This window comes from Chroicocephalus ridibundus, chromosome 7 (assembly GCF_963924245.1).
Source record: "Chroicocephalus ridibundus chromosome 7, bChrRid1.1, whole genome shotgun sequence".
Lineage (NCBI taxonomy): Eukaryota > Metazoa > Chordata > Aves > Charadriiformes > Laridae > Chroicocephalus > Chroicocephalus ridibundus.
Window position 1 is genome coordinate 13,483,828 of NC_086290.1, and position 13,644 is coordinate 13,497,471.

General features: G+C 41.7%; 1 protein-coding gene across 1 annotated transcript in view; it reads left to right on the forward strand.

The window, feature by feature from the left end:
• Window positions 1–13,644, forward strand: part of CLASP1 (cytoplasmic linker associated protein 1) — a 184,801-nt gene that overhangs the window by 53,533 nt on the left and 117,624 nt on the right. The window contains exons 7-8 of the mRNA XM_063341540.1: window positions 663–760; window positions 2,294–2,361. Coding sequence (XP_063197610.1) covers window positions 663–760; window positions 2,294–2,361 — 166 coding nt within the window. The remainder of the gene's footprint in view (window positions 1–662; window positions 761–2,293; window positions 2,362–13,644) is intronic.

Genomic DNA, 13,644 nt, shown 5'->3' on the forward strand with positions numbered 1-13,644 from the left:
CCAGGCCACCGTCTGAGAAGCAGAAGTGCATACGTCCATAGGCATTTCTGCAGACAGAGCAGATAGCTTACTTTCTCTGCCTGCCATGTTTGATGGAGGCTCAGTACAGAAAGGTGACACTAATCAGATTTGTGGCTCTTCTGTTGGGTGGAGGGAAGGATGTGCTCAGCAATTTCTTGCCAAATCAGTTTGGAAAACGTGCAAAATTCATGGTGACTCAGGTGATTGATTACTTGTCTCTCCCTCCCATATTGTTATCAACACAGAAACATAAGTTCAGAAGATGGCATTTAAAATCCATTTGTTTTATAACGTACTAGGAATATAAGGTCTATTTGTGTCTCTCTACTCGCTTTTTTTTTTATTCAGTGAATGTACCTGTTGCACACAATGGGTAGAGTTTGGCAAAGGCAGCCCAGCTCCCTGTGTGTGTCCCTACATACAAAACCTTTCATCTCGTGTCTTGACTGCCTTTTCCATTAAATTAGACCCGCTGATACCTGAAATGCAGGGATGGGAGCTCCTTCATGAACTCTGTGGTAATGTGTATAGTGGCAACTGTTGTTGCTGAGAAATATGCAAATTTCTTTCTCCAAGGTAGGGCAGGGATTTATTTATTTAAATGATAAAGATGATTGATTTCTCTTATATCTTGCATTCAGGTTCGAGATGCAGCAATAAACAGCCTTGTGGAAATTTATAGACATGTTGGTGAACGTGTAAGGGCTGATCTCAGTAAAAAAGGATTACCCCAATCTCGGTACGTTAAGAATGTCCTTATGTCTTCACTGTTTTTGGTCTGCTTTTTATTCCCATCTTTCCTTTAGAAGGCTTCAGGAGCTGCGTGATTGAACCTTTTCCTGTGATCAGGGTTTTTTGTTGTTTGGCTTGTAGTTTGGTTTTTTTTTTTTTTTAGATCCTACAAACACTTTCTGAGGTTGCACTTAATGTGGTTCCTGTACCTTTGCCCAAGTATGCCACAGCATCTTTGGAAAACCAATAAAAACATTACAGATGTGTAGTTAACAGATAATGAGATGTGATAAAGATCTTCTGCCCCATCGGACCTGTGACATGAATGGGAACGAAGTGTCAAGGCTAAAAACAAATGTGTGAAGCTGTTTGTTTTTGTAGTATTTCTGCAAATAGTTAAGACAAGAAAAGTAGTAATGGACTAGAAATGCATCTACAGTTAGACATGTCATCTTCAGTAATGTATTTCCAATTGTATCTCTTATTTCTCTGTAGTATCAGTTGCCTGTCAGTTTTTCTTATCAGCCTTTACGTGTTGTGACTTTTTTTTCTTAAATTTTAAAATAACTGCCCTCCACACTGATATTTCTGACAGTGCTCTCAATGACCTGAGTGAGCGTAGAATGTCCATAGAGTTGGAAGAGACTTTCAAAGATCATCTAGTCCAACCCCTGTGCCATGGGCCAGAACGTCTTTCACTAGAGCAGGTTGCTCAAAGCCCCATCCAATCTGACCATGAACGCTTCCAATGATGGGGCATCCACAACTTCCCTGGGCAACCTGTTCCGGTGGCTCATCACTCTCACCGTAAAAAAATTCTTCCTTATATCCAATCTAAACCTACCCTCTTTCAGTTTAAAAATCATTGCTTGTTGTCCTGTCACTACAGGCCTTGCTAAAAAGTCCCACTTTGTCTTTCAATATATGAAGAGGTCTTATAAGAAAGACCGCAATAAGGTCACCCCAAGCCTTCTCTTCTCCAGGCTGAACGGTAATCCCCCAGAAAACCTGAAACTGGACTCAAAATTCCTGTGTCCATAAAGGGGACTGTCCCGAGGCAGCAAATGCAGCTGAAACTGCTGCCCAGATCCATTCCTTTTTTCTTACTGGATCGTCCACACTGGAATAACTGGCAACGCTAGTCCGAAAATTTTGCTACAGTTGCATGATTTCTGTGGGCTGCGTTTTGATTTCAAAGATCCAAATTGAAATTGGTGGGGACCAGCTGCGCAACATATGTCACAACCCATTGCTGGTTTATATTTCTGCGTTCTTCAAGTAGAGTATGGTGTAAAGGCACTCCATAAAACTGGCTTTGCTTAAATCTAGGGCTTTTAGAATGATCAAGCTTAAAATGTAATTTTGTGAATGCGCTAATATTGTCAATGCTTTTAGACCTAAGCTGCCTTTAAAAAAGACTATTTGCAATTTGATTTATGTGGTCATAGGAAAATTTGTCCCATAACATCTTAAATTAGAAGATTCCTAAAAATTAAATTCAGTTGTTCATGGTGTATTTCTTTCTTTAACTTTCAAACAGGTTGAATGTAATTTTTACAAAATTCGACGAGGTCCAAAAATCTGGAAACATGATCCAGAGTTCAGGTGGTGAGTAGATGTACTTGTATTCTCTTTTTTGGTGTTTTTAGCAATTTTCAATTGGTGTGGCATTCAAATGGACACAGAGCAAGCATTCGTTCTGTCGGGGAAGTGAAGTATTAGGTGATTTTTCAGAAATACATAGCTCTTGCAGAAAATAAATTGATGTTTAGTTGGTCTGCTTTGTCTTCCTGGTAGTATCAAGACGGAGAATGAAGCTGAAGTTTCAAGAACAGAAGATGGTGTTAGAGCTGTTTTCCTTTTCCTCTTGAGTGTCATTAGGGAAATATATCTTCTGTTTTCAGGTCCATGTTCATCTTTGTTTAAACTGTTCATAAGGTAAATTAAATAGTAATTCCAGAGAAGAAGCCTTTTTAGTTTAATGCCCTAAATATCACAGAAAGCGTACATATTAGTGTAGGAGTGTTCCATTTAAAGCTGATATTGTTTAGGCACCGTATTTTGCCGCTCCTAAGTTTACGTACTTCCTATGTTTATAACTGATAGTCAAAGCCCTTGTCAGAGCCTTAATTCTGTTCTTTCTTGTCCGAGGCAAGTATTTTGCTTGCTTTAAAAACAAATGTCTATTACTGCTTTTCTCATAGGTAAATTTATGAGCTAGAAAAGACTTTCAGTAAGTGTCATTTTTTTTTTTTTTAGGGATAGATTCTGGAGAAAATTATTGGTGAGGGAATTAGACTTTCTGCCAACAGCCAGCTAGAGCAGAGATGAAGAACTTGGGTTCAGTCCCATGGGTTCCTATCACGCTCACACCCTCTGCAAGGCTGAGAGCAGGAGAGCTGATGTCCCCAATCTTTCCCATCGTGCTCTTAGACGCCAAGAGAGCAGAGTGGTCTAGGCACTATTCTTCTTGCTGTATCCATTTTGAAATACGGTGAACTTCGTCCCTGCAGGAAAAAATAAAATGGACTTATTTGAAAGTTCTGAAGTTATATTTTGGATATGTCATCCGAAATGTGATGTGATTCTCTTGTATGTCTGGGAATGCTGAAGACCTAGTGCGGGTTCCTCTGATGGAATGGGTTAAAGCTGTGCTTTTGCATAATGTGGGAAAACAATGGCTGCATAAGTAAATGAGGCTTACAGTGGCAAAAAAGTGCGGTTGAGAAACAAATATCCTTGTACTTTTTTAAAAGGAGGGAAGTAAATATCTAATCCCTTAGCAAACATCTTGATGTTTACAACCTCCCGGTGTTCTGAAATCCTATCTCAAACTGAAACAAGCTTACTGCTGATCCAACTTTTCTGTTTTCCACTTGGCTAGGCAAGGGTAGATTTGTTTGTTTTGCTAGTAGTGGAATAAAATGGGGTTTCAAAAAAAGAAAAAGTTAACTTGATGCATTGTTGTACTATGCAGATTGCTGTTGTCTGGAGTTCCAGGAGACATGCTTGTGCTCTGGGGTGAGATGTGTTGCTACATGGACGTGTTAAACAAAAGCTGTGGTGGGAAGATGGCTGTGGGTGGGATTTCTGTTGACTTGCTTTAGTGGGAGGGGGAAAGATTTTGGAGCTTAATGTGCTGCTAGCTAAATTTAAGCTGTTTATGGAGGGCTCTTCTAATCCAAATGAAGGTGATCTTAGAAAATGCGATGTGCCACAGCTGATTAGAAGAGTATTTAGTATGCAATAGGTGAGAAATGTGTAAGAATAAACATCAATTAAGAGAAAGAAACTAGAGTTACCTTAAACTTGCAACATGAGTTTTAGCTGTGCAGTCATTTTCACGTGTGTGTCCCAGAACAGTACCAGAGACATCGCTTGCGAATCATTGGCTTTTGAGAGGTAGTTCTGATCTCTAGACTGAGCCTCCCAGTGCACGCTGTGATGTGATTCAGGGCTGCTGGCACCACTGAAGATATCAAAAGGAACAAGATGAGACAATGAGGGTGACCTCTTCTGGGCTGACAGTTCTTAGAGTGCCATCTCTTTCCAAGAGAGCAAATAATCTGTTCTAAAATTCCTAAGGAAGGATTCCTTAGGAACACTTTTTTTTTCTTTCCTGTAACTGCAGGTAAAGTGTCTATGTATATTAGGTCTGCTTGTTTTAGGCTTCGTTGAGAATTACTTTTTTCTTCTAATATCCCTTCCTCTGTCACTGTTTAGATGAATTTGAAGATTTAGCTTTATTGCAGATATAGTGCCTGGGGCCTTACATACCCTATCTCATGTCCTTGACTTCATTGATGGGCTTTTTAGGCTTCTAGCCTCAAGTACTCATGTCTTCCCTCACTCTGCTTCACCTGATCTGCTGATGTCTCGCCCTCCTTGCTCGTGCCGTGGCTGGATGCAATGCCCAGAGCACGTGTGTTAGCACTTCTCCTCTGTTGAAGCTCCTGTGTGGGCACTGAGACTGAAAAGCAGCCTGGGGGGAATGGAGCTGGGGATAATGGAGCGGTGTTATGGGGTCAGAGACCAGGGTGTGGAAAGGATAAGGATCTCCCACTGCTCTGCCAGGGCCTTTTCATCCTCCCTAACCATAAAAAATGTCAGTAGCTGCATGAGTTAATTTTAAAATAGTTCTTATTTGTGAAGCTAATAATGAGAACACTGGTTATTAATACCTCTTTGTGTGCGTTTGAGGGAGGGTTCAGTTTCTCATAGTGCTATAGGCTGGTTTGTTGATCCTTCCTGGCCCTCCAAGCACAGCACAAATAGAACGTACATGCTCACCGTATCTAATGTGTCAGCAGCTCTGTGCAACTTCCAGTTTATCTTTTTGAGGTTGTATAATCCAGTGGAGGAGGCTTATCTTCATCCATGGTCACAAGTTTATTATGGCCTAAAGACAAGCTAAGTTTGTCAGGTTTTTGTGTCCCTGACGCCTCCTGCAGCTTCTGAACAAAGGTGACGCTTTCAGCAGCTGTCAACATCACCAGGAAAGGTGATGACAAAAATATTGCACATCCGAAAGATTCACCTTTCTCAGGAAGTAGCTGTCTCGATCTTGTTAATCCTTTGAGTCTGGCGGAGTCTGCTATTGATTATGGGGAATGTCTGTCTGTTACCATTAATACCGCTCCTTTCAGATTGTAAGGGCTGTAAGTGTGTGCGTGCAATACTAACACTTTAACCTTCACGTTCTATGGCCTGGATCAGATGACTTCAAGCAACACAGTGGAGTTGTACTGTCTTAAAAGCTCATGGTAGTCCCTCTCTGTAGCCAGCGTGTTCTATTTCTATCTCTATGCAGGCTGCATGAGTGTCCCGGAGGTTTTGGGAGGCAGACTGGCAAATGTTTGTGCAGACTGTCGTCTGTAAGCCTTTGTCAGCGTAAGATGGCACTACAGAAGGAGCAGCGTCAGCTCCCTTGCAGTGGGTTTTCTGCTCAGAGCTGCTCCCCATGTCGGGTGTGTAGAAGCTGCAGAACAGATCCGAATGAAAAGTAACCCGCTTCGCCCCCTGGGGAAGGGCTTTCTGTTGTTTAGGGTTAATGCGTGGCTCTGAAATGGAAAGGCTAACTGAAGCTGTATCATGACTTCCCAGATCAGTAGCAAACACAATGTCTGACATTTTTTTTTTTAATGCGGTCTTATGGGTGACTATGGTGAGTCTAAACTTCTGGTGGGTAGCGTCGGGGGGTAACCAAGAGCAAGCTGTTGGCTAAAGTGTCACTCATAACGGAGCATTGGAGTGGTGCTAATTACGACAAGACTTGAAAGTGGTTGTCAAACCTGACTTACTGCAGAACATAGTGGTATTGGGCAGGTGGGAAAGCAACTGTGGCTTCTGAAATGGTGAAATATGGCGAAAGTACTGGTCAAAGAAGGAGGATAACTAAAATCTGGTCTCTTAGCTCTGAGAGTACTGTTTGGGATAAGTTTCCTCTACCAGCTCACTGAGGATTCAAGTAAAAGAAAGCAATTGCAGCAGCATTATTTGTATATCAGGAGTAATTTGGAGGTTAGCAAGCATGCTCTAAGTTGTTAAAGATTTCTTAGTTAATGGTTCCCAAGGCACGAGCAAACGGAAATCTTAGTCTACTAGAAAAAGTGCTTAAAATAAGGCATTTCCTGATCCCATGAATAAATCAACTCTAATCAGAATGTGAATTTTATATCTATGAAAATAATTCATGTGTGTTATATTTACTTATCTTTCTATACTGTGGTCCATTAATGCTTCTTTGTGTTTATCTTGAATTGCTTGATTTTTTTTTTTGGCTAGGCTTTGTTTTTATCATATAGTAATACAAGAATCAAATGAGTAGTGGGGTGGGGGAGGTTTGCATAGTAATATGAGGTGTTTCATTAAGTCAGAGGGAGGTTTTGGCGTGCCGAAGTATGCTGCTTGTTGCTAGGCAGCAGCCCTTATAGCTAGAATATGAAGTTAAAATCCACGTTGGATTTCTCGATGATTCTCAGTGCATCTCTGTTTTGTTATTTGGTGTATAATTAGTCAGCCTCTTGAAGCAAAAATTATAGTTTTTCCCCCTTTGGGCTTTCAGCGAGCTAATTATTTTTTGTGTAACTGCTTTTGCTAATTATGCAGATGCCTTATTCCCCTAGGACAAATACATTTTCAGCATGAAAGAGCCAATAATTGCCAGCTAGTCAGCTGCTGTCTTCATGTGGCATTGTGCGATGATCTTTAGCTGGATGTGATGCAGGGAGAGGCTATTGGACATAAACAGAGACTCCAAGAAATTTATGCTGCACGGGTTTCCTTGGTATTATGTCTAGAAGGACCTGAACACAAAGCGTATACAGTTTTTCCATGGGTTTGAATTGACTTTGGATCAGACCTGGACTCCAGAAGACTTTATAATCAAGGTTCAGAACAGATTAAGAATGAAATAAGTGATCTGCTGAGAGATACAGCTGATAGGAAATGATGACCCAAACAAAAGCTATTAGTAACCAAAATGTTTTGGTGTGTTTTTTATGCTCTTTATCATTGCAATATTGTAATATAACATTCTTCGATGTAAACACTCATTTTTTTTTTTATGTGATACAACTTGCACTGGTGCGTGGAGGTGTGCTGCGGTGGTGTGCCAGTGTGGTACCTGTGGGAAGGGGGCGGATTGAACTTTCTTGTGCCATGCTGAATTTTGACTTTTCTGAGGACAAGAAGATTTAGGGACAGTGGAGGTGGCAGTGGTCTTGGGCTGCAAGGAAATCAAAGCAGGTGGTCTTAAAACCAGAAGTCTGGAGCTGAGATCTCTCCCCCCCAGATACTTGCACAGAGTAAGGTGAGGATGCAGGTTCAGTAGTTGCCTGTGTGAGTTAATGTTCTAAGAGAATGCAGGTTATTGAAAACAGTGCTAAAGTAGCAGATGTGTTAATTCCGGTTACTGAAAGCCTATGAAGAAGGAGCAGTGTTGCTCTGAGTATAACTGTATTTGAGGTATTGCTTAAGGTAAATACGCTCCTTGTTGAATTAATTCTATTTGTGATGAAGTTGACAACTTGGAGGCGATTAGACAGAAATAGAACTATTGTAGATTCCTGTGTTTTGCTGTTAATAAAGCAGTGTCACTGAAATGCTATTTTGATATTTATTATAAGGAGGAAAAATCACCCATGTTTGCCAAGCGTTGCCATGCGTCTGTGGGTGGGATATTGTTTGTTTGTCAACACACATCCAAGCACCAGAATTAGAGACTGGAAGGAGGGATGACTGTCTGATAACACAGAGAGGTTCTGAACCAACAAACGCTGCACTGTGATTTTCTGCATTCATATCTCCTTGTGCAATTTAAGTTCCCTTATGGCTTGTTCTCTGTGAATACTGTTTTTAAGTTGAAAATCAAATAGAAAATTTATTTCATTGACTCAGCATTCCTGTGGCATTAAAAAAAAAAAGGCAAGGAAATACCCCTTTGCCTGCATGGGGGCTGAGAGAGCAGAGCAGGAATGTCTGAGTGATACTTGAATGAGTGCTATTAACTGATAGTACGTCCTTGTGGAAGGTATAAATGGACAAGACGAGCTCTGCTCCCTCTCTGTTACACAGCGTTGTAAGCAAGCATATTAATGCCTCCTGGACTTTAAACTCTCAAATTTAGAAGGGAGGGATGCGAGCAAGCAGGCATAGGAGGACGCATGGCGCTGAGCTGAATGCTGGGCAGGCTTTTATTTTGGAGGAGAGGTGGCAGTCGTCGGCTGGGTGACACGGAGAAGTCATTTCGGAGGGTGGAGAGTTTGCTGGTGGGTAATTTGCCGAGAGACATGTACTGTGGGACCGCTCCTGGAGCGCAGTGCTCTTCCCCAGCATCTCCCCAGCACTGCAGATAATGACTACGGGGAAAGGTAGGTGCTAATGAACGTGCCAGGGGGATGGACGGGCTTGTTTGTTAGCGTCGGAATATTTGCCTGTCAAATTTCTTTCTAATGGTGTGAAGAGACTGAAGCAATCTTGCAGTAAAAGTGGAACTTTAACAAAAATAGCCTGTAAACATCTGTAGCCTGGTGGTGTCAAGCTCAGTTTAAGCTTCTATAAAAAATGATAAACGATCTGTTTTATGGGGTGAAGGAGGAAGATGTGTGTGTATATAAGGGACTGGAACAGGTTGTGAGAGGTGAAGGACAGGTATTTTCAGACACCCTTCCCAGTCTGTGATGTTTTTGAGTGATTGGTGAGGCTTTCATTTCTAAACTGATTCCTTTTGCAGCATCAGCTGGGAAGATGATTAAATTAGTTGTAAATACTTTTGAATTAACATCAAATCACAGTTCCAAGAATGTGCCAAATGAAGACATTGCTGGCTTTTCTGCATTTTTGTGTTTTAGCTGCATTGGAAAAGACTATCTGTGGAAGTTGGAGAGGCTAGAGGGGAATAGGTGAAATGGGAATGCAGAGGAGCTGCATCTATTCACCTGTGAAGAACTAATTTACAGGGTAGAAGTGTGTATTACATTTATTTTTGGTATATCAGAAGCCTGTGCCTTTTGTTTTGGCTTTCAGAGGAAATGATTTCTGTTAGCTACCTTTGCAAAAGCTGCATCTGTTTCCTTTTTTCTTCCCTCTCTTCTCTGCATTCAGCGTACCTTTCGTCCTGTAAGAAACCCTCATTACACTGTGGATGCAGTAGGCTAAATCTAGGAAGTGTGAGACTGTCAACATCTGAGTTGTATGGACCTTGGTTTTGTATTGATATTTACTGTCTCAAGGTGTGAGTTAATTGGCAGCTCTTTGTAATGGATTAGAAGGTGGAAATCACCTGGGCAAATGGAATGCTATGGAATTGATACTACATGTGACAGTATGTGCCATTTTTACAGGCAGTTCTTCATTTTAGGGGCTTGAATCCCTCTCGAATATTATGGTTTCTCAGTGCTCTTCCAAGGCAATTATTACATGTATTTTCAGAGGAGGCAGGGGATGCATTTGTGTGTATTGTTACTTGTGAACAGTCAGTAAATGTCTCCCAGATTGAGGAAGAAAAATACCAAACCCTGTCTAGGATGGGTCTCTTCCTCATCCCAAGCTACATCACCTGTCACTGGACAGTGTCACTATCTACAGCTCAAACCTTTTCACTCTGGCTCCTCCTGTCCAGGTCAAAAAAAGGACTTGAAAGTAGTATTTTTCCAAAGTTGTGGTTGTGTTGAATAATTAATGTACTTAACTGCTTTTTAAAGAACGCAAGCACATATTTGTTGTTGTGAATGAAGCATGATGGATTCATTGTGCTGGGAACTTCTCAGCTCTGAAAGATCAGCTGGTAGAATGAAGAGCCTGCAGCCATAGTCCAGCTGGTCTTATCTGCTGGGAAATGTCGGACCTCCAGGTCACTGTTGGTTGTCTGAACTGTGATAGTAGCAAATGTCAGAAGAAAAATAAGTGTGTAAGTTGTTAATGCCATTGTATCTTCTGAATTGAATCCGAAGTACCTTGACTCTAGGATTCCCTTGCAAAGAAGGAGTAGACCAGAGTTACTTTGGCTGTGTGTGTATCATCACTTCCCTAACCTCTGATGTTTTATACGTGAACACAGAAATGTGTTTTTGGCAAAGTTTTGGTGTAACTAAGCAGAACCACTCTACCACTGCATTTCATGGTATTTCCAACAGATGTGCATAAAATGTAGGCTAAAGGAGTGGGCAGCTGAATGATGAGATGATGCTGTTTAGTGTGGACCCCATGAGCAAAAGATTAACATGTACAAATCTGTTAACACTGATGGAGGTTAAATGCATGAATATCCTGCACATCTGGAAGTGAGCTTCTTTACACAGGACATGTTCTCTTATTCCCCATTGGTAAAAGTACCATGTGAATCTGAGGGGCCTCAATGGTTGTCTTAAAGAACACATGAGGCTTAGAACGCATTGCAAGGATGAATCTGGAGTCCGGTGTCCATAACAAGAATTAGAATGACTTAGGAAAGATCCTACACCCTTCCCATGGAAACTGCAGTAACATCTGGTAAAGCTGTGGAGGCGATCACATCTCAGTGATGCTTAGTAGTCTTGCTGTTTTCTCTCCTGTGGTCTTTTCCTCCAATTTCTTTCATGTCTTTCTCTGTAAGGTTGGTTTGGTATATAAAACAAAGCCTCAAATCTGCAGTGGTTGTTGTCTTTAAAAATCTCTGGTCCAGTTTCTTGGTATCTTCTGTGCTGCTTTGCCCACTGTCTCTCCTCCATAGATCTTTTGTGAGAAAGAGTTTAGGGGTCAAGGCTGGAGCAATATTAACTCCAGTGACATTTTCACATGAGAGGACTAACTCTAAATGTCAAGTTTTTGATCTGTTAGCTTTGCCATTTATTATACACGACAACTTCCGGGGCAAATTTATTAACAGGATGGTTCACACACATGTGCGTACACACACATGTTGGTCATTGTGAACACAACAGTGATTAAGTCAGCCTTTTAATTCTCAACAGTTCTCTGAGAAACGGGAGTACAAGTTACTCAAATATCCTAAAGGAAGGCTGGCACGCTAAGGGCAATCTAGGATGGGTGAAAAGTATCCCATAGTTGTATATTCTGCAGATTCGCAAAGCTTATTTGGGTTGTGTTTATGTATTTCACACATTCTGTCTTTAGTGCTTGTTGGGGAAGCACAGAGAAGTACTTCAGTGAGCACAAGTGAAGGTATCACATGCTTTTGTGCTGCTATGGAAAGAATTACAAAAGTGTTCTTGACCTAGGAAACTTTGCCTGAGGCTCATAAATAGTTCAGTCTCCAGAAAAAGTGGTGGAGAGCTGGGGGTCTTTTTTCCCCCCTTTTTGTATGGTGGCTGGGTGCTGAGTTTTTGAGAGTAGTTTCCTGATACTTCTGATGAGCGAATGCTCTGGGCTATTTTTATATAGAATCACTGTTCCAGTTAGAATTAAATTGCTGTCCTTAATCAGCAGTCTCAGCAATGGCCAAAGGCTACTTGGGGGAGAGATGAAATCTGCACCTCTTGTGGAGCACTTCGAATTCCTTTGCTGCCGTTCTCATTTATGAGACTTATTTTCAGATTGAGCATGTAACAAGTGAAATGAGTTTAACTGCTGTCATTAGCAGCCTCTGAGGACAGCAGTCACCCTAAGGTAACTGGTGAACTACAGTGTAGGCTTTTGGGGCAATAAGAGTACATGAGATACGTGTTTCTCTTGCTGGTGATGAAGAGCATCCCTGCCCTTGCAGAACTGGGTATGTGTGGCATAACCACAGTAGTTGCGGCTTCTGTAACTGTGACATTTTATTCAAGTGTCTAGACTGAAGATTTCTAAAGAACCTAAGAACAAATGCTTGCAGGCTTGAAGGTCTTCTCATATCTAGTCACGTCTCATATTCAAATCATTGACCTTAGGCTGGATGAGATTAGACTACCAAGTCCATTTCTGAGAAAGACGGACTAATACAGATGGTGTATCCAGTTTTAATATACAGTGGTAGAACAATAACTGCAGTTACAGCCATGTGAGTCCGGGGCATGAAGAGGTCCTTTATTTTCTAAACGCTGGGGTGGACAAGTGCTGATTTGTTAGTCCAGTGGGAAGTACAGTTAATGCATTGTCCGTACTCGGCCCTGCTCTAGCCAAGCTGCCCTCCTCCTTCATTATGTTTGGCTGAAGTATTTTGTTTGGAACTTAGATATAGTGATGTGAAATAGAGCAAACCCAAACTATAATAAGTAAAAACGTCCTATTTTTGTACTATTAAGACAGCAAATACTGTATAATGACTGGGTTTCTTTTGCCTGCTGAAGGAATTAATTCTGCCCTGCTGCTCTGCCAAAGGAATCCTTTTGTTGCATTGTGCAAAGCGGTTTGAGTCTCTTTCTTATTTATTCCCCTGAAGCCTAAAACTGCAGACAGCCCTGAAGAATCCTGGCTTGGTTTACACCCTCCGTGTAGCCTGAAGGGAGCTCACTGCAGCCAAATCTTCATGAGGAAAACTGCTAATGGCTGTGTCTTTGCAGTTGGCCTTCAGAGTCAAGCCAGGTGAATTTTAACACAAACAATGCGCTATGAGGGAAGAGGTAAATACCTTCATTTACAGTATAGCGTCACCTGAACTGCTTTTCTCAAGAATGGCAAAACCTATAGCAACTACATTTCCAGATCTGCTCCTTTCCTGGCGGCAGGCCTGGCCCACCTTCCTTCAGAGCTCATCAGGGCGCCACAAAAGACCTTTAGATGCTTGACATGGAAGCTTCTGGTATTAGATGCAGATGCTGGTGTCCAATGAATATGAAACATATCTGGACTTTGGAGACCAGGATGGATAGTGGTTTGATAGAGGGTTTTGGATGCTTATATGCAGAGGTAGGAAAGATAAACTTACACTTTAAGTCCAAAATCTGCTCCCTTTGATGTTAATGGACTCTTCCTAATGATTTAAATGGGAAATGAACAGGGCCTCTTGTAAACTGCTGGTTGACTATGTTGTGATAGCCTTTTAAGGGTGCGTTAGGCATGATTGCTCCTAGCCTTTCAGAGGGAAGGAGGATATAGAAGTTGTATGTACGAAAGAGTGCTGGCATTGCTTCTCCTAGTGTCTCCTTCATGTAGTCGGCATTGGCTCTTACAGAGTTGGTGCTGCCTCCACCCCCACGTGATGAAACTGTTCCCTTTGGGTACGGTGTGGGTAAAGATGTGTACATCTTTAAGAAACGATGCCTGTCTTCCATGTACGTATCTCCTGAGTAATGGGACTCCTATCTAGCAGAGCTCTGGCTCATAATGAGACCTGACATTTCTAATTAGGTGTGCTTTATGAAGAATGTGTCTGTGTTCTCGAGCATTCACGTTTCTCCCCCTGACCCCCTCAGCTCTCGCTGGTGAGCAGGAGGGAGCAGGGGCAGGGCTGGGCATGCTGCTCTCCGGCTG